The sequence below is a fragment of the Ochotona princeps genome, chromosome 24 (assembly GCF_030435755.1).
Source record: "Ochotona princeps isolate mOchPri1 chromosome 24, mOchPri1.hap1, whole genome shotgun sequence".
NCBI classification, from domain to species: Eukaryota; Metazoa; Chordata; class Mammalia; order Lagomorpha; family Ochotonidae; genus Ochotona; species Ochotona princeps.
The window spans coordinates 14,166,650-14,186,892 of record NC_080855.1 but is presented as its reverse complement, the minus strand read 5'-3'; the positions used below and the strand labels follow the sequence as shown (position 1 = coordinate 14,186,892).

The 20,243-nt window shown below is 51.0% G+C and overlaps 1 protein-coding gene across 8 annotated transcripts in view; it reads left to right on the top strand.

The window, feature by feature from the left end:
- TVP23A (trans-golgi network vesicle protein 23 homolog A) overlaps positions 1 to 18,858 on the top strand; it is a 29,493-nt gene extending 10,635 nt beyond the window's left edge. For 2 of the 8 annotated variants that reach the window (XM_058681127.1, XM_058681130.1), the window contains exons 3-6: positions 14,911 to 14,974; positions 16,437 to 16,526; positions 16,693 to 16,821; positions 18,566 to 18,858. In XM_058681127.1, coding sequence (XP_058537110.1) covers positions 14,911 to 14,974; positions 16,437 to 16,526; positions 16,693 to 16,821; positions 18,566 to 18,712 — 430 coding nt within the window. In that variant the 3' untranslated portion in view covers positions 18,713 to 18,858. Of the gene's footprint in view, positions 1 to 14,829; positions 14,975 to 16,436; positions 16,527 to 16,692; positions 16,822 to 18,565 lie in introns of all 8 variants that reach the window. The other 6 variants (XM_058681125.1, XM_058681129.1, XM_004587074.2 and 3 more) reach the window with 4 other exon arrangements.
- The last annotated feature ends 1,385 nt before the right edge of the window (positions 18,859 to 20,243 follow it).

The window sequence follows — 20,243 nt, the reverse complement described above, 5'->3', positions numbered from 1 at the left end:
TGACCCTGGCCTTGGGGGGCTGACACTTTCGTTAGGGAGAAGACAGTAGCCAAACAAGGTAACTTCAGAGAGCAGTGGGTGCTACCAAGGGAAAGCAATGTAATGGGATCCAGGACCTGGGGCGGGGGAGCTTTTCAAAAAATCAGAGAGAGCTCAGAGGAGACCTCTTGCAGGAGGTGTATTGGAATTGAGACTTGAATGAGGAGAAAGAGTATGGAGAAATCTGTGGAAAGACTTCTGGCAGCAGAGACAGTGTGTGTGAAGACCCTGGGGTAGGGTGTGATCTAGGGATTCATGCCAGTATGTAAGGAGGAGCAGACGTTGGACATTTGGTACAGGAAGGACCAGGTAGGGCTTGGAAGATCCTGAATAGAGAATCTTTGGATTTTGTCTGCCTGTGATGGGCAGTCTTTGGAGGGAGTTGAACAGGTGCAAGGGAGTGATGTAATTGACACATGGGACAGGTGCCTGTGACTACCAGATGAAAGGGGATGGAGCAAAACGAGCATGTGGGCTCCAGGGGCATACCAGGACATATTGACCTTTGTCTGGGACCTGCATGTTTGGAAGGAACCAGTTAAGGGCAGTGGGTCCTGGCATGCAGGATCTCTACCCCTGGGGCATCTCAAATTCATCAACATCCAGGAGAGACCCAGGCATCATGGGCTCCATCCTTGCAGGTACCAGCGCAACAGAGTCTCATACTCACTCAGTGGGGGTAAGAGACTCCTCTGCGTAATACTGGAATGGTTTTCTAGATGGTCTTTCCAGATAAATGGGAGATGCTGACATTGGCTCAAGTATACACCTGCCTGCAATGCTGAAGGGTAGCTGACAGGCATGAGGGTCACCGGTGTTTTCTGCTGAGGGCTGGTCCTTCATGGAGATCTACTCCACAGCTTCCGTGCAGAATCCGCACGGAAAGCCCCCAGGGCTCAGCCCAAAGCCTGCTTCCCAGCCGTTACCCTGCACAGGAGCTAGGCGGCTTCCAGGACAACTTGGGACTACTGACTGGTCACAGATGCTGTTGACAGTTGCTTATGGTATGGAAATGCAACAGTATCTCTCTCTGACACTTTATAGTATTTTAGAGCAGATGTTGCAAAGTACCAGCCAACCAGCCAGTCGACTCCAAGTCCCAGCCATGTTCTCTTACTTAGCTTAGCAGGATATATTAAATGGATTTGAGTCAAAGTTTAAAAAATTGGCTAAAATCATAGAGATCGGCTGAATTCCTTCAAGCAGATTCCCCCATAGACACAGAAGCCGATTGGTGGCTGCCAGGGGCTGGGAAGAGGGGAGAGTATGGAACGGCCACCCAACAGGCTCGCTTCACGCAGCCCAGGCTGTTCACTTGCAGAGGCTCACTTAAGCAATGTGAACTTTTTTTTTTTTTTTTTTAGGATCTGGATGCCTGTTTTCTTTCAAAAAGCTTTTTAGGGCTGGTGTTGTGTTGTAAGACCTGCCCGCTTTGGCTGAGCTGCAGTTCTTGCCAAGTTGACTTAGGTGCCAGCACCTGAGTGTGTGACCCCACCCTGGCCCTTACCAGTGAATCCAGAGGAGAGAAGACATTCCCCTGACAATGGCAGTGTGAGATGTCTAGAGATCCCACTTCTTCCTGATAGAGGGATGTTTCTCCTTAAACCTCTTGAAGCCACCGTCTGGAACTCTAAGGGCCTTGAGTTGGGCTGTGCAAGTGCATATCCTAGGCTACCTACCCTGAGCTTTCAAGTTCATGTTCACTGCCTGGCCATTGCATACGGCCACTGGTGGGGCACCCACATAAGAGACCCTCTAAAAAGCTCCTGCTCCAGCCTGGCCAAACCCCAGCTGCTGAGTGAACTAGCAACTCATCTGGAGAATGAACCAGCAGATGAAAGACCTGTCCTCTCTCTTATCTCTCTAACTCTGCCTTTCAAATGACTGTAAACCCTTTAAAAAAAATACCAATAAATAGCAAGGAGCCTCCCTGCTGTGGGACAAAGCCCTGCAAACAGAGTCAGCCACTGTCCCTCTGTTGGACGGTGGCCACACCTCAGCAGGTACTGGGTAGTTGAGTGGTGATTCTGCTCCATTTGTAGCCCTTCCAGTGCTGAGCTCGTCCCTTGGCTGTCAGTCTCCCCACCGGACACTGGTAATGTCCACCATGGCAAGATGTGGCCTGTCCTATTCCTTGCACTCTGATGGGGCACTGTGCCTGTTGAATGGGCTGGAAGCTCCATTTATTAAACTTACTATTCCTTAAGCAGTGTTGAAAATCAGGGAAAAATATATATGTGTTGATTAAAAACTTAGGTCTGTGTTCTTGGACAATTTGTGCTTTCAAATTTGGCATCAGAGTTTATTTTGAGTGCTAAAATAAACTCCACACAAAAATACATATATGTGGCAATTACAAAACTTACCACTTTTGTTGTGGTGGGGAGTTTTAGTGGTTGGTGAAACCCCAGTTTAAAAAAAAAAAAAAACCTTTAGGGACGGGTGTTGTGGCAGAGCAGGTTAAGCTGTTGATAGGGATGCCCTTATCCTATATTCCAGTGCTGGATCGAGTCCTGACTTTCTTTTTTTTTTTTTTTTTTTTTTTTTTTTTTTTTTTTTTTATATATAATCCATTTTATTGTATTGTTGACAATCTTTACATAGTTAACTATAGTTGAAGGAAAATCAAGAAAGGAAAAAAAAAAAAAAGGTTCAGGGGGATAGGGAGGTGGGCAATGCTATTATGTCCATATTGTTTCCATCATGTATCTGAGGTAAAAGGGGGTATTGAGGGAGAAGCCCCACCCGGTTTCCCGCCCACCCCAAGTCCCATATGTGGGGCATGCTCTGAGATATGTGCTCAAGTGGAGTTAATAGTTCTCCAGTTATGAGTCACTGCCAGTTTCGCTCGATGAGGTGGTCCACTGATTGATATGGTCCATCATGAAGTCTCCATTTGTCCCATATTTCGCTGCCAACATGTAGCTGAGATGAATGATTGTCCTATTCTGTCTTCTGTCTTTTCTTGGTTAGAATTCTGAGTCCAGCAGTTCAAGTGGGGAGATCTCCAAAGATACTTTGAGGTATTCCCAGACCAGATTCTTGTATGTTCTAGCAAGCACAGGGCCCGGCACAGTCCATCACCCTGATCAGCTGGTGGTTGCAATTGCTGTGTTGGTTCTGTTTTCAGTCCCGAGTTGCACTGGAACCAATGGGTGTTGCAGTCCAGTCTGGTTCGGCCCTTACATCAACCAGTGGGAGCTGCAGCCTAGTCGGGGCGACCCACAATAACCCCCACCAAGCCTGCCCCCTACCCTGGTTTGCCAATTTGTGTAGCAGAAGACCAGTCTGTCCCCCATCCCATTTGGCTCTGGTACTTGTCAATGGGTATTAAAGCTTAGTTCTATCTAATCGACTCAACCATCCAGCCCTCACAGATGTTGTTGAGTGCCTCTGTCCAGCCATCCCAGCCCCCGTCCTAGTTTTCATGCCCTCCCACGGGAATAGTGACCCAAGAAGGGGGAACCCACTTTTTCCCTCCCAGGTCTCTCTGTCCCGGTTTATGCACTCTTTAGGTGGTCCTGTGATTTGACTCGACAGAATTAGTCCCCAGTGCCAGCTTCTGCCAGCTGATGCTGTGGCCCTGATCTTGTCCACATGCAGCGCACAGGTGTTGTAGCCTTGCTTAGTCGTGTCTGTCTCTATCCCAGCCAACACTCTCCAGTGGGAGTGGTTGTCCAGCGAGGGGACCAGCCCCTTACCCCCCCGCCAGCTCTGCCCCTCCCTTCCTGGATCTCACGTGTGCTGGATGGGTGTTGCATTCATATCCAGTACAGGCAACCACGCCCTGGCGTTCCAGAATGTGTACTGGTTTTGTCGCAACCAAACCCGGCCCATTCCACACTCTGTTCTGGTGATCGGATTTGCCAGAGGATGACATGAACTGATTCAGCCTGGCCTGCTCCTGACCCATGCCGAATGCATTGCAGTGGGAAACTTTCCATGGCCTATTCTGGGCTGTTTCCAATCATGCTTCTCGCGCTTACCTGCAGGGACTGTGTCCTGCCAGAGGAGTTGCCCAGGCTCCTCCATCAGAACCCCTCCCAATGCCAGATTTTGCGCTTGCCAGGGGGTTCTTGAGCCAACCCTACTCAGTTCACCTCCTGTCCTAGCAGGAACAGTGGCTTTTCCTGGCTGGCTTTCACCCCATTCTGACTCTTGTTGTTGGATGTTTCAGCCCAGCCATGGCTCGTCCATACCCACATACAGCTCACACAGGGCTCAGAAGGGGATTGAGACCCAGCCTAGTCAGTCCCACATCTACCCTGTTTCTCCATAACACCAGATGGTGCTGGGATCTGAACCGGCCTGGTGCATCCAATCCCAGCCCACACTAGTGCCTCGGGTGACTGCAACTGTTTCCTAGATAGAACGCAGCCCCCATTCCAGCACATACACCCCTTGGTGGGAACCTCGTCCCAGCTGTGGCTTCCCAGATTGGGACCGTTCCTAGCTGTAAATCACGCACCTGCACGTGGTTGCTCCGAGGACCATTAGGTGCCAGCCTGCTACACAAGCCGGAGCTTATCTTTTACTTGATAGGTGTTCAAAGCTCAGCATTATTAAGGGATTGGAAGTTCTTCAAAGGAAGAGTTACTGGCATTGGGAATCTTTAGGATTGACTCAGATCCCAGAAACAGTGGGGTCACTCTAGAGCTATCTCAGCAGCGATTCAGATGTCCAATACCCCAGAGCTCCCCGGCCGGGTGGCCAGTAGGCACAGCCTGGCGCCAAATGGCGCACTGGCCGCCCTGGCCCAGCCCGCCATGAGCCATGGGCACATGGCGGACTGGGTTCGGGATCCGAGCTAGACGTCCTCTCCCGCAGCCCTCGGCTCGCCTCTGGCAGCCGGAAGTTAAATCCTGCAGGCCCGAGGTTGCGCCCCTCCCCAATCCCGTTCACCCACCACCCAATGAGGGTGTTGGGTGGGTCCCGGACATGCCCAGTCACGGAGGCCTCCCCCCTCGGCGTACTCACCCCAGAAGGAAGCAGGCCGCACCCAGGCATGTCCGGGCCCAGCCCGCCATGAGCCATGGGCACATGGCGGACTGGGTTCGGGATCCGAGCTAGACGTCCTCTCCCGCAGCCCTCTGCTCGCCTCTGGCAGCCGGAAGTTAAATCCTGCAGGCCCGAGGTTGCGCCCCTCCCCAATCCCGTTCACCCACCACCCAATGAGGGTGTTGGGTGGGTCCCGGACATGCCCAGTCACGGAGGCCTCCCCCCTCGGCGTACTCACCCCAGAAGGAAGCAGGCCGCACCCAGGCATGTCCGGGCCCAGCCCGCCATGAGCCATGGGCACATGGCGGACTGGGTTCGGGATCCGAGCTAGACGTCCTCTCCCGCAGCCCTCGGCTCGCCTCTGAGTCCTGACTTTCTATCTCAAATTCAGGTCTGTGCTAATGTGCCTGGGAAAGCAGTGAAAGATGGCCCAAGTGCTTGGGCCCCTGCACCCATGTGGGAGACCTGGATGAAGCTCCTGGCTCCTGGCTTTGACCTGTCCAGCCCCGGCTACTGCAATCATCTCTTTTTCTCCCTTTCCCTCCTCTCTCTCCCCCTCTGTCTCTTACACACACACACATATACATATTTTCTCCTTTTCACTGTATTTCAAATAAATAAGTCTTTTTAAAAACATACATTTTTAATTTTGAAATGATATCAAAGTAATGGAGAAGTAACAAGAATAGGATAAGAATGGTGCCGGCCCTTTACCACGATTCTCTAGTTTACATTTCGCCGAGTTTGTATTTTCTTTTTTGATTGTCTTTGAGGGTAAGTTAAATACATCCTGTTCTTTACCCCTAAATTATTCAATGTGTACTTTTAAGAGCAGGACATTTTCTCATATAAACAGAGTGCAACAATTGACATAAGAGGTATTACAAATTTTTTTTCTCAGTTCTACCTTTGCCTATACCTACAATGCCATGGTACACTTAAATAAAATGTTAAATTTGTAACTGTCACTAAAAGACTAAATTACTGTGATAATATGGAGGAAAATGGGGAGGGAGGAGATATAAGGAGAAATCCCAATACCTACAAAATTATAGCATGGAAAATGACAATTTAAAAAAGCCTTGGGGGCCCGGCAGCGTGGCCTAGTCGCTAAAGTCCTTGCCTGGAACGCGCCAGGATCCCATATGGGCACTGGTTCTAATCCGGCAGCTCCACTTCCTATCCAGCTCCCTGCTTGTGGCCTGGGAAAGCAGTGAAGGATGGCCCAAAGCTTTGGGACCCTGCATCTGCATGGGAGACTCAGAGGAGGTTACTGGTTCCTGGCTTCGGATCGGTGCAGTGCCGGCCGTTGCGGTCACTTGGGGAGTGAATAATTGGACGGAAGATCTTCCTCTCTGTCTCTCCTCCTCTCTGTATATCTGACTTTGTAATAAAAATAAATAAATCTTTAAAAAAAAAAAAAGCAAAAAAAAGCCTTGGGACCCTGCACCTGCGTGGGATACCTGGAGGAAGTTCCTGGCTCCTGGTTTTGGATCGGCACAGCACCGGCCATTGTAGCCACTTGGGGAGTGAACCATCAGATGGAAGATCTTCTTCTCTTCCTCTCCTCCTCTCTATTTGACTTTTCAGTAAAAATAAATAAATCTTCAAAAACAAAAACTTTCGTCCCTGCCTACCCTATGGGAGATCTGGATGAGAGAGCTGGGCTCTCAGTCTCCACCTGGCTGAGCCTCTGCAGTTGAGGGCATTTAGGGAGTGACCCAGCAGATGGAAGACCCTTTTCTTTCTGTGTCTCCATTTTGCTGAGTGTTCTTGCAGAGGAGCCTGGTGCCCCTTGTCCTTCCAGCTCCTTGAAGCCAGTGACAAAACAGCAACTAGCTTTATGGCTGGCTTTACATGGAGTTAAACTCCTGCACGTGGGAGCCGGTGGGAGTAAGCCAGGGCTGTGCACGGAACAGGCATTATGTCATCTCACCCTGTTCCTGGAGGTCAGGGATTGGAGCCGCTTGGCACGCAGGGGGGAAAATAGAATTAAAAGACGAGTCTGGGGTGGGTGTTTGGCCACAGGGTTAAGACAGAGTGCTGGGGTAGGATGCCTGGCTCCGTTCCGCTCTGCAGCGGCTGCAGGCCCTGGGAGGCAGCAGTGGTGGCTCAGGTGGCCGGGTCTCTGCCAGCCGCTCGGAACCAGCAGATGGGGATCCTCTGTTTTCTGTCTGTGTCTCTAGCCCGTCTTTCAGGTAAACAAAAAATATTTTTAAAGAGGTTTACTTGGTGCAGAGAAGTTTGAAACCATGCTTATGAAGCAAGGGCGAGAAGTGTCCACAGAAAGCTCATGGAAAACTCACCCTTCTAAAATTGATCTGATCTGCTCTCTGTGGATCTGATGCTTGTGGAGATTTCATATGAATGGGCTTGTGTAACCCAGGACCTCCTTCCTGAGTCTGGCAAGTTGTATGTGGTGCGGGTCAGAATTCCTCTTCATGGCCACAATGTTTCTTATGGCATTGATAGGCCCTGTGCTGACAGACACCCATGCATTTCTACCCTTCAGCTGTTGTGAACGCCTGGTCTCCCATGTGGGTGGCAGAACACCAAAGCATTTAGGCCACCTTCTGCTGCTTGTTCCAAGTCGTCAGCAGGGAGCTGGAATGGAAGTGGAGTAGCTGGAAATGAGAAGGTGCCCATATGGAGTGCTGTCACAGATGGTGACCTCACTCACTATGTCCCAGCAACAGCACCTGGGCCTGGTTTCTTTGGAAGACTGTTTAGCCAATGCGTCTGCTAGGAACCCAGCAGCATCAGGGAGTCAGTGATCAGGCTGTGGCTGGGCTGTGCTCGTGCTGGGCAGATTTGCCTGGAAGCCACCGGCTCTTCTGCAGCCCCAGGGTATGAGATGAAGTGCTGCACACAGGCACCAGTCTTGGTCTAGTGCTGGGGCCTCCAGCCTGGTCCCTGCAGGCTCCTGCTTGCAATGTGACATGGAGAACATGCAGTCTTTTGAAGTAGGAATGTCTCTTTAAAAAGAAATAAAGAACAGAAACAAGAGGGAAAAACTGTGGTGAGCAGAGGGAAGTTTGTGCTTTTATTCACTTCCACACACAAACCTCTATTGTGCTGACCTTTGAATAGAAACTGTGAGCTGTGAGCCAGCAGCATGTGCTCACCCATCCCAGCCCAACAGTCTCGGCTTCTACCAGCCTGGCCCTAGGCCAGGGAGCAGTGAGGAGCCAGGGTCTGGAGGAGGAGAGGTGGCCTTCCTCCTGGAGAACAACATCCTGACCAGTCAGATCCAACCTGGCTGGCTTTTCCCTACAGAGTGCCCTGCTAGGCACCTTGGCCTTGGGTTTCTCTCTCTCCTGCCCTCCCATCTCTCCCCTTCCCCCATCTCCTCCTCTGCTTTTCCCTCCCTCCTCCCTTCCTCTCTTCTTTTTAAATTTTCTCTTTCTTCCTTCTTTCTCCTTTTTCTTATTTTAAGATATATTTATGTGAAAGGCAGAACAACTGAGAAAGGGAGAGATGGAGCTCTTCCATCTATTAGCTCAATCCCCGAATGGCCACAACAGCCTGGAAAGGGTCAGGCTAAAGCCAGGGTCCAAGATGGCAGGGGTGCAAGGGACCCAAGCACCTGGGCCATCTTCTGCTGCCTCCCAAAAGCATTAGCAGAGAACTAGGTTAAAGGCAGAGCAGCTGGGGCCCGGCGGCATGGCCTAGCGGCTAAAGTCCTCGTCTTGAATGCACTGGGATCCCATATGGGCACCGGTTCTAATCCCGGCAGCTCCACTTCCCATCCAGCCCCCTGCTTGTGGCCTGGGAAGGCAGTCGAGGACAGCCCAAAGCCTTGGGACTCTGCACCAGCATAGGAGACCTGGAGGAGATTCCTGGCTCCTGGCTTCGGATCGGTGCAGCGCCGGCCACTGCAGTCACTTAAGGAGTGAATCATTGGACAGAAGATCTTCCTCTCTGTATATCTGACTTTGTAATAAAAATAAATAAATCTTAAAAAAAAGAAAAAGGCAGGCGTGGCACAATAGCGCAGTGGTTTAAGTCCTCACCTTGCTCGGGCTGGCATTCCATATGGTTGCTGGTTCTAATCCCGGCAGCCCTGCTTCCCATCCAGCTCCCTGCTTCTGGCCTGGGAAAGTAGTCGAGGACGGCCCGAAGCCTTGGGACCCTGGCTCCTGGCTTCGGATTGACTCAGCTCCAGCCGTTGCGCTCACTTGGGGAGTGAACCATTGAAAGGAAGATCTTCCTCTCTGTCTCTCCTCCTCTATGTGTATCTACCTTTCCAATAATAAATAAATAAATCTTTAAAAAAAAGGCAGAGCATAGTGGCACATGATTTTACTAATTCTTATTTTTGAACTTTATTGTTTATACGTTATAAATGTTAAACTCAAAATCTTTATAGGGCATTAATTTATACATGTATTTTTGATAAATTTTGAATTACTGAAAAAAAAAAAGGCAGAGCAGTTCTTGGTTCAGCAGGCTTCCATGGCGGGAGGGCAGGAAGCTGGCAGGTGCAGGGGTGGCAGGGTAGGGCTAAGCTCTGTTATCTTAGCTGTCTTCTGAGGCACCCTCCTTCCAGCATCTCCGTGGGGACAGCACCACTGTAAGCACAGAAGCTACTGGGTCGGTGTGAGGGCATGTGGCCCAAACACACACAGAGCAGCACTTTGCCTATTCCTGAGGGCGGGGCAGGACAGCTGCCTAGCCAAAGCACCTCACCAAAAACAACCTCGCTGCAGGCTTTTCTTCTGGTCTCAAAGCGATGAGCAGAGTGCCATGGGCCCCATCCCCTGCAGGATGCCCTCTGGCCTGGAATCCTGGAGGTTTGATACCTGAGGGGATGAAGACCCCTAAGGTCCTGTTGATCTCCCACTGCACAGGCTCCAGGTTAGCAGAGTGCCTCATCCAGGGCTGTGAGCCTTGCAAGGGTGGGGCAGGTATGCACGCAGCTGCAGTCTCTGGCTTTCCCTGCACCACACTTTCCAGCTGAAAGGACCTGGAAGCTCAGCAGAAAGGACCTGGCTTCTGGAATTTTCCTCATGCATCCAGCTACAGTGGCCAGTTATTCAGTTGGGGATTTTTTAGGTCTTAATATTTTTTTTGTTGTCTTTTTAAACCACAGATGGGCCTACAAGGCACCCAGAATATCAGTCTGTGGGCTTGGGTTGTCCAGAAAACCGTCTTGCCTCACTGCCAGCTAATAGTGCCTCTGAGCATCTTTTTCCTCTACTTTTTAGCTCAGATTTACATAAAAGTACAGAGACTGGGCAGCCAGGTGTTCTGCCTGCCTGTTTTCCGCGTGGTCCATGCGGGACCCACCTGTTTCATTTGTACCCCCTGTGCATTCCCACCCCAGGATTATTTGGGAGTCAATTTTAGACATTAGCTTGGCTGATATTTTCTTTTTAGATTTATAGTTTTATGTGAAAGGCAGAATTACAGAGAAGGAGAGACAGAAAGAGAGACCTACTGTTCACTGGTTCACTCCCCAAATGGCCACAACAACTAGTGGTGGGCCAATCTGAAGCCAGGAGCTAGGAGCGTCTTCCAGCTCACCGATTTGGGTGCAGGAGTTGGGGAGCTGGAGGGAAAGTGGAGCAGCTGGGACATGAACCAGTGCCCTGGTGCAATGCTGATACTGCAGGCCCCAGATGCTATTCTTGGGGGCCAGACTCTTACTTAAGGGAAAGGTATTAAACTCTTCAGAGAGATTAAAAGATTGAGAATTTAGAGTATGGTGTAGGATGAGTGTTCTTTATTTAGTAGTTTATAATGAGAACTTCTTTCTTTTTTTTAAGATTTATTTTTATTGGAAAGCTCTACAGAGAGAAGGAGAGACAGAAAGATCTTCCATCTGCTGATTCACTTCCCAAATGGCTGCAATAAGCAGAGCTAAACTAATCTGAAACCAGGAGCCAGGAGCCTCTTCCAGGTCTCTCTCTCATGGGGTGCAGGATCCCAAGGCTTTGGGCCATCCTTTACTGCTTTCCCAGGCCACAGGTAGGGAGATGAATGGAAAGTGGAGCAACCAGGACCCAAACCGGCACCCACATGGGAAACTGTTGATTATAGACAGAGAATTAGACACCTGAACCATCTTGATGGTCCCACAACTTATACATTTTATCGAATATTTATTTATTTGAAAGGTAGAGATAGACAGCCAGAGGTCCTACCCATGGTTCAGTCCCCAAATACTTAAAATGGCCAGAGTTCGGCCAGGTAGGAGCCAGGAATGTGGGTCTCTCATGGGTGGCAGTGATCCAAGTCCTTGGGCCAAGATCTGCTGCCTCAGAGTGTGCATCAGCAGGCAACTGGAATGGCGAGTGCAGCTGGGACTTAAACTCAGGCACTGGGCCCCAGCATGATGGCTCAATGACTAAATCCTCATGGTTACAAGCACCAGGATCCCACATGGACACTCTTCTTGTTCCCGCTGCTCCATTTCATACTAAGCTCGCTGCTAATGGCCTTGGAGAGCCACAGAGGACCCTTGGGACCCTGCACCCATGTGGGAGACCTAGAAGATGCTCCAGGCTCCTGGGTTCAGATAAGTTCAGCTCCAGCTGTTGTGGCCATTTGGGGAGTGAACCAGCGGACAGAAGATCTTTCTTTGTAAATCTGATGTGCTTTCAAATAAATAAGTAAATAGATAAATAAATCTATTTGTCTATCCATCCATCCATCTTAAACCCAGGCACTGGGATGGGGGACTTGGGCATCACAGTCAGTGTAACTTCGCCTAGAAGCCCATGCCAAGAGCAGCTCATCATCATTTAGATCACGGCTGGGTTAGAATGAACCAGCTGCTTCTCCTTAAGCCTGCTGCAGAGGTCTGTGGGAAGAGGACAGAGGCATCTTTAGACAGTGTTTCCTGCCTGTCTCCCACATAGCTCTGAAGACCCTGTCTATTCCTATCCCCCCCTCTAACTGCTGTCACCCACCTTTATACCCTCTGGTTCTCATTCCACAGCAGGTTTAGGTTTATAGAAAAATGGAGGAGAAAGTGTGGAGATTCCCATCAGCCTCACCCCATTACTGTCCTGCACTACACGGGGCATCTGTGACAATAGATGGGCCCATTGCTACTGCTGGCTGAAGTCCACAGTTGACATGAGGGTTCCCTCTCAGTGTTGGACCCCTAGTGACCGGTATCCGTCACTGCAGGGTCACACAGAACAGTGTCATTGCCCCCAAATCCTCATCCCACCATAACCCCCAGCACTCCCTAACAGTTTTGTGTCTTCCAAAATGTTCCATAGTTGGAGTCACCCTCATCCCTCTCACTTAGCAGATGCTAAGTTCAAGTTTCCTCCACACCTTTTCTATGGCTTCACAGCACCTCTCTTTATCATTGAGTTGTATCTGGAAGTTTACCTGTTCTATCAATATATGACCACGTTGTCCGACACCTGGCCAACAGGAACAAGCAAAGCTCCGATCAACAGGCAGTGTCACTTTTCAGGCCTGACGGAGCTCATTTGGGTCAACGCTGAGCAGCGTGGCTGCTTGGTTTGTCACATGAAGAGTTCTCATAGTGACTTGCAAAGATTTGTCTTTGGTCAGTGGCTTTGAACAGGAAATTAAAAAAAAAAAAAAAAAAAAAACCCTGAGGTTAGCACAAGAGGATAAGGTGTAATGATTTTAAGTGAATGGTTTGATGAATATTTTTTCTTTTACTCAAATGTATGTATAAGGTCACGAGGTGAAGACTTCCCAGCATCTGGAAGTTTCCCTTATGCCCCTTCCCAGCCATGAGCCCAGTACCTACCCTGGGACACTTCACCCTGATTTCTAGCATAGTCTGTGGGTTCACTCTGCCACTCCCCGACACACACAATTTCTAGCTTTTGTGAGATGTGGAAGCCAGTAGTTTGCTTTTAATGTGGCTCGATTTCATCACCAGATCACCCCTGCTGACATGCTTTCTGAGTAGATATTTTCAGTTTTGCTGGCTAGGGCTATTGAGTAGAATATTGTTACTGCATCCCAATAAAACTTTATAAAGTAGGCAAGTGGGTGGGACTTGACCCTGGAGTGATAGCTTGCTGAAGCTGTTGTGGAAGTGTGCTTTGCCTCTGTCCAGGACCCACCCCACATTTGAACTCCTGGTGCCCGTGCGTGACTGGAGACAGTGCTTGGTGGAGTAGGGGAGGCAGCAGCTGTGAAGGGGGAGTGCTCGGTGCAGTGGTGGAACCGCTGCCTCAGACGCTCACATCCCACATTCCAGTTCTGCCTCTGCTTCTGATCCAGCTTCCTGCTATGGCACACCCTGGAAGGCCACAGACGATGGTGCAAGTGCCAGGCTCTCGGTCACCCATGGACGTGAGAGACCCAGATTGAGTCCCCCTGCTCCTGGTTCCTGCTTGGCCCGGCAGCTTGTGGGGCTGTGAGCATTTGAGGACTGAACTAGTTGGCAGAAGATCTTTCTCTATCTACTGTCCCAAAAAAAGAAAGAGAAAAGGTCTGTAAAAATGGATTTAAAAATAGGAAAAAAATCTTACAACAAAAGCCCGCTGCATTCGTTCCACCTTTCCTTTCCCCTTTTCAACAGTGGTGCCATTTTTTTCCTTCTTGAGATGGTGGGCTCTCACAGGCCCTCCGCTGGTGGGGAAAATGTTGGATTCTGAGCAAGAAACTACCATGTGTCAGTGTTGAATGTGAAGGTTTAGCTGGGAAATGTAGTAGGATCAGGAGTCTTTGGGGATCCCCACCAAAGTGAAAAGGAGATGCCTGCCTTGGTCATGAGAGAGAAAGTTGTGGTCAGAGTGGGAAATTTTACATTTCAGCTCCCTCCAGTGCAGCTGCTTCGAGTGATGCTGAGGTGGAGCTATGGCCACTTCCCCCAGGACTGCAGCAGGGGGGCATCACCAGTCCTGCAGGCTGTGCTGCCCCCGCTCCAGGCTTTTCACTTCCTAGGAAGTGGGCCCTATCAGCATTCCACTTTCACACAAGGGGAGACTGAGGTGCCAAGGTCATGTCTTGTAGCAAAGGCCACGAAGCCACTTGGGCTAGAGCCATGAGTAAAACCTTGGCTAGCCCGAAGTAGAGCAGTGGGGACTTGAACCAGTGCTCCCACAGGATGCAAGCGTTGCAGGTGGCATCTTAGCCCACTGTACAACACCGCCACTCTCCCCACCCTGGAGATGAGATGTAATAAATTGCTACCTAGCACCAAGTGGATATGTGCTGTGGTAATTCAGATTCCTACAAAAGAAACAGAAAGCCACATATGTCATCCCCTTGCTGTCACCTGCCTGGCCCCTGCCAGTGTTTGCTGTCTGCCCCCAACCAATCAGCGAGTCTTTTCATACAGTGTACCCTGGGCTCTGTGGTGTTGCAGATTCACTGGGAAAAAGAGGCAAAGCAGGAGGTGTGGGTATGGCTGGCATGCTCCTTCCAGGTCAGTGAGGAGGGCACCTTCCTCTGGATGAACCGTCAGCATGCATGTGCCACCGGCCGCAGAGATGGGGACAGAGAGCCGCGGTGCACAGGTCCACAGCCTTCCCCTCTCTCCAGGAATGGGGACTCCCTAGTGACACGAGGCTTGGGAGCTGTACACATGCCCCATCAACCGTGGAATGACCCAACCTTTTCCTTTAGGGAACTGGTCGCCATCCCGAGGTGGTGAGGCAGTGGTAGCTGTCACGTTTCAGTTCTAAGGGGATCGCAGTTCTTGAGAGGGTGAGGTGGTATTTGGAGTCTCAGGAGGGGAAAGTACTGGGTTCTTTGAGGGGGAGGAGAGCAAGGTCACCTCTCCAGGGGGACTGGCATGCAGGCCTGGGGACATTACCTCAGGGACCACCCCTCGCTGTCTCCTAGGCACCCCGTGGCCACCTTTTTCCACCTGTTCTTCCGAGTCAGTGCCATCGTCACCTACGTGTGCTGCGATTGGTTCAGTAGGAGCTTCGTGGGCTGCTTTGTCACCGTGCTGCTCCTTCTGTCCTTCGACTTCTGGTCTGTGAAGGTGAGGCCCCTTTCTCCTGGGATGTCACGTTTGCCCCAGACACATGGCTATCACACCCAGAAAGTGATCACTGCAGTTCAGCTGCTGGTACAGGCCCAAGAAGATGGCCGCAGTCACTTAAAACTAGCTGGAGGAATGTACTGTTTAGCATTCAGTAGGTAGCTTGTGGGGTCGTACAGGCACCTCAAGTGAAAGTGACAACCCTATGTGGCTTAATTTTTTTTTAAGATTTATTTATTTAAATTGGAAAGGCAGACATACAGAGAGGAGAGACAGAGAGAAAAATCCTCCATCCGACGATTCACTCCCCGAGTGGCCGCAAAAGCTGGAGCTGAACCAGTCTGAAGCCAGGAGCCTCTTCTGGGTCTTCCATATGGGGTTCAAGTTCCCAACGCCTTGCTTTCCCAGGCCACAAACAGGGAGCTGAATGGGAAGCAGGGCGGCCAGGACACAAACTGGTGCCTATATGGGATCCTGGCGTGTGCAAGGCGAAGACCCCAGCCAGTAGGCTACTGTGCCAGGCCCACTTAGAGTTATTTGTTAAAGACTTTTTAAAGTCTACTTGTTTTAAAGGTAGAGACAGAAAGAAAAATATACAGAGAGAGAGGTTTTCCATTTGCTGCTTCACTCCCCAAATGCCTACAATACCTGGGGCTGGACTAGGTTGAAAGCAGCTCAGAATTCCATTTGGGCCTCCCTGCTGAGGGGCAGGAACCCAAGCACTTGGGCCATCACCCCCTGATTCCTCTGTGCATCAGCAGGAAGCTGGATATGGGCACACCAGTGTGGGAGGCATGTGTCCCAAGCAGTTTAACTCACTGTAGTTTAACTAACTACCCACCCTGGCTACAACTTATTACAAAATCTACATGTGATCTACTATATAGAAACCAGACATTTAAAACGCATATGGGGGATTACATCTGCTGATTTTTAACATAAGCTTAGAAACCTAGACTCTGGGTCTGGCACGGTAGCCTTGTGGCTAGAGTTCTCCCCTTGCACATGCTGGGATCCCATATAGGCGCTGGTTCTAATCCCAGCAGCCCCGCTTTCTATCCAGCTCCATGCTTGTGGTCTGGGAAAGCAGTCGAAGACAGCCCAAAGCCTTGGGACCCTGTACCCACATATGGAAGACCCAGAAGAGGCTCCTGGCTGCTGGCTTCAGATTGGCTCAGCTCCAGCCATTGCGGCTCACTTGGGGAGTGAATCATCAGATGGAGGATTTCCTTTCTGTCTCTCCTCCTCTCTGCATATCTGAGTTTCCAAGAAGAATAAATAAATCTCAAAAAAAAAAAAAAAAGAAAGAAAAAAGAAAGAAGCCTGGACTCTGATTAGAAAACCCACTACATTCCCATTCCCAGCACAGATCTGCCCTGACGGGGAGAGAGGTGGGGTGGGGTGTGATTCCATTCACTGATCTAAGCACGACACTGGCTCTCTTTTTGTCCGTGTTCCTCAGAACGTTACTGGACGACTCCTGGTGGGCCTCCGCTGGTGGAACCAGATCGATGAAGATGGGAAGAGCCACTGGATTTTTGAAGCCAGAAAGGTGCAGCCCATGATGAGCAGAACCAAGTGGAGCTGGAACAGAGGCCACCTCCAGCCCCAGCATCTCCCTGGGACCCCTGCTGGCCCTGCTGCTGGCACTCCCTGGAAAGGTCCATGGGGCCCAAGTGTCCACAGGCTTTGAAAGCAAACTTCCTTTCCTGGGCCAGGTGTCTCCCGGCCACACGGCTGCCACGGAAGCAGAAGCCCGCATCTTCTGGCTGGGCCTTGTCATCTGCCCCATAATCTGGGTCGTCTTCTTCTTCAGCACCTTGTTCTCCCTGCGGCTCAAGTGGCTGGTGAGGCTCCCCAGCCTCTGCGCTACCCTGCCTGTTACCCAGCAGGAGGGTGGGGATGGACTGAGAAATGTTCCACCTGTCACACAGGCTGCCAGTTTAGAGCGCGTGAGGGCAACTTTCAGAAAGCTCATGGAAAGCCCGAGCCTGTGCATGAAGCTTCCCTGGAGCCCCAGATGGCTGTGGTCTGTTCAGCCTTTTCATAGTCCACATTTCCCTTGAGCTGTGTGAAGACCCACTCTCCCCCGGTAGAACCCGATGTCTTCTCACATGCAGTCACAGAGCTGTACAAATGTGGCCACAGTCAGTTTTAGGGTATCCTTGTCATCCCCAGAGCAGAACCCTTTAACTATTACTCCTTCGCATTCCTGGGCACCCAGGCACTGCTTTCTGGTCTTATAGATCTCTTGATATCTGGGTCCATCGGATCACACGTAGTCCTAGGATGTCTTCAGGGGGTCACATGTGTTGTAGCCTCCGTGGCTGAGGTTGACCACATTCTGTTTCTCACTCGTCAGCTCATGGCCATTTGGTTGTTTCCACCTAAATTTTTTTTTAAGATATATATTTGTTGAAGAAGCATAGGCCATCTTTCAGTTCACTGCTCAGATAGGTTGTTAACAGTCAGGTCTGGGCCAGGTGAGGCCAGGAGCTTCACCTGGGTCTCCCACATGGGTAGCAGAGGTCCACGCACTTGCACCATCTGCTACTGCTTTTCCTAGGCCATCAGCAGGGAACTGGTTTGGAAGTGTGGCAGCTGGGACATGAACCAGCACCCTCATGGGGTGCCTGTGTCGCAGGTGGTATACCCGCTATGCCACTTTGCTAGTCTCTCTTGTTACTTGAGAAGCAGGAGAGCTCCCGCTTACTAGTTAACTTACCAGGTCCCTGCAAGAGCCAGAGCTGGGCCAGATTGAAGGCAGGAGCCTGGAACTCTATCTGGGTCTTCCATCTGGGTGTCAGGGGCCCGAGTACTTGCTCTACCTTTCAAATGGATAACTAAGTAAATCTTTTTTTGTTGTTTTGTTTTTATTTTTTTATATTTCGTGGTTTTTTTTATTTTATATTTATATTTCTTTTTATTTATTTGTTTTTTTATTCCGGTCCTGAGACCCACCAGCAGCCAGGCGGCTGCTGGAAGTTTAAGCCCCCAGGCCCAAGGTCGCGCCCCTCCACAATCCCGTCCACTGCTGTCCACTGCTCAATGAGAGTGGTGGGTGGGCCCCAGACCCCGGGCCTGCCCAACCCAGCCCTGGAGACTTACCCCGAAGGGAGCAGCCCCCAGAGCCCAGGCAGGCCCAGGGGCAGCTCACCACATGCACGTGGTGGCTGGAGTCGGGATCCGAGCAAGATGCCCCGTCCTGAGACCCACAACTAAGTAAATCTGTAACAAAAATAAAATCCTCAGGTGTCCTACCTTGGGCAAGGAGTTCTCCCTGGGTAGCACTAAGCCAGCTTCAGGAACCACAGGTTTTACTTTGGAGGCATTGTCCCTTCCACAGAGAACAAAAGGCCCCCACACAGGATAAGCCCTGCTGCAATCTGGACCTGGCTGGGCCTGACCCAGGCCAGGGCCTTGGCCAGCTTCCCCGTCTTGCACTGAGGCCAGCTGAGACATCTGTGAGTGCGTGCTGGGGAGAGGCTGGCCATTCCCCTTAGGCTGGAGTGCTGCAGCTGCTTCTGCATGGCTGGAGGGGACTGTTCCAGGACGTGTGCTCAGAGCTGCCTTTGCCTCATCCACGTGCAGGCCCTCGTCATCGCTGGCATCTCTCTCCAGGCCGCCAACCTGTACGGCTACATCCTTTGCAAGATGGGAGGCGACAGTGACCTCAGCAGAGTGGCAGCCAGCCTCTTGTCCCAGACGGTGTTCCAGACGGTGAGTGCTGAGGTCTGACTCCTGGACCTTGCTGGCCTCCAGAGGCTCAAGGCAAGGGCGGCCTGCTGGCGGCTGTGCTATGCAACATCGCCTGGGTCAGATGTGGTATTGGCTTTTGTATCATCGTAAACATACATACAATGAAGCATTTAAACTGACTTAAAGCATGTAGTAGTACAGTGGCATTCTGTATATTCACATGGCTGCACCGTCACCTGTCTGCCTCCACAACTTCCCCACCTCAGCCCTGCCAGCTGCATCCTCCTTGCGGATCCGATTCCGCACGGACCTGCTGCCATGCAGTCCTACAGTACTGTCCTATGGTCACCACCATGGCTCATTTCAGGTGATTTTTTTTAAAGATGTGCTTATTTATTAGAAAGGCAGTCACAGAGAGAGGAGAGAGAGAATCTTCCAACCACTTGTTCACTTCCCAAATGCCTACAACCGCCAGGATGAAGCCAGGAGCTTCATTCAGGTTGGGGTGCAGGGACCCAAACACTTGGGCCACCTTCTGCTGCTTTCCCCGGCGTATTATCAGGGAGATGGATTGGAAGTGCAGCAGCTGAGACTTGAACTGGTGCCCAAATGGGATGCCAGTAGTGCAGGCAGCAGCTTTACCAACACATTGCAACACCAACACCTTCATTTGAAGTTTGTGGGTTTTTTTTACTGATTTATTTTTACTTGAAAGTTGGAGATGGGGATAGAGTTCTTCCAGGTGCTGGTTCACTCCCCAAATGGTTACAGTGGCCAGAGTTGAGCTGTTCTGAAGTTGGGAGCCAGGGGCTTCTTCCATTGTGGGCTCAGGGGCCCAAGGCCTTGGCCCATCCTCTGCTACTTTCCCAGGCCATTAGCAGGGAGCCGGATCAGAGATGGAGTGGTGGAACTCCAGCCAACATCCACATGGGATGCTGGTGTGACAGGCAGAGGATCGGTTGGCTATGATACAATGCTGGCCCCAGTTTCAAGTGATTAAAATATATATATATATATGTATATATATACAGAATTGAGGAAAACATTAATTTTTATTTAATGTAGCAGGTGTTTCTGGAGGTAGGAAACTGATGAGCCCTCTGTGTTGCCGAGGCTCCTCCTCCTGCAGTACGTGAGCCCAGTGGGACTGGGCAGTGCTGCTGTGAGCAGGCTCCCTGCCCTGGTGGCCTGCCTGGCTGCAGTTGGCCAAAGCGGCCTGCCTTGAGCTTCAGGACAGGAAGCCATGGCCCGGTTTCCTTGCAGGCCTGCCCTGGGGACTTCAGAGGCCTGGCCCGGTGGGGCACGGGAGCTTGTGGGAAGGGTGTGTCCCAGCCCTGCTGTGCTTCCCCAAGGGCCCTGAGGTGGCCGGATGGGGGGCTGCCCCGGGGCTCTGTCCAGGCACTCTGGAGCGGGGTGTGACCACAGGCAGATCTGACCCACATGTGCTGGCCCAAGGGGGACAGAGGGGGAATGAGGGGTGGGAGGAGAGACCTAAGGGATTTGCCCAGCCTTCTACTACACGCAGAGCGGGACGGAGGACAGCAATCTGCACTTCCCTCAGCTGGTCTCA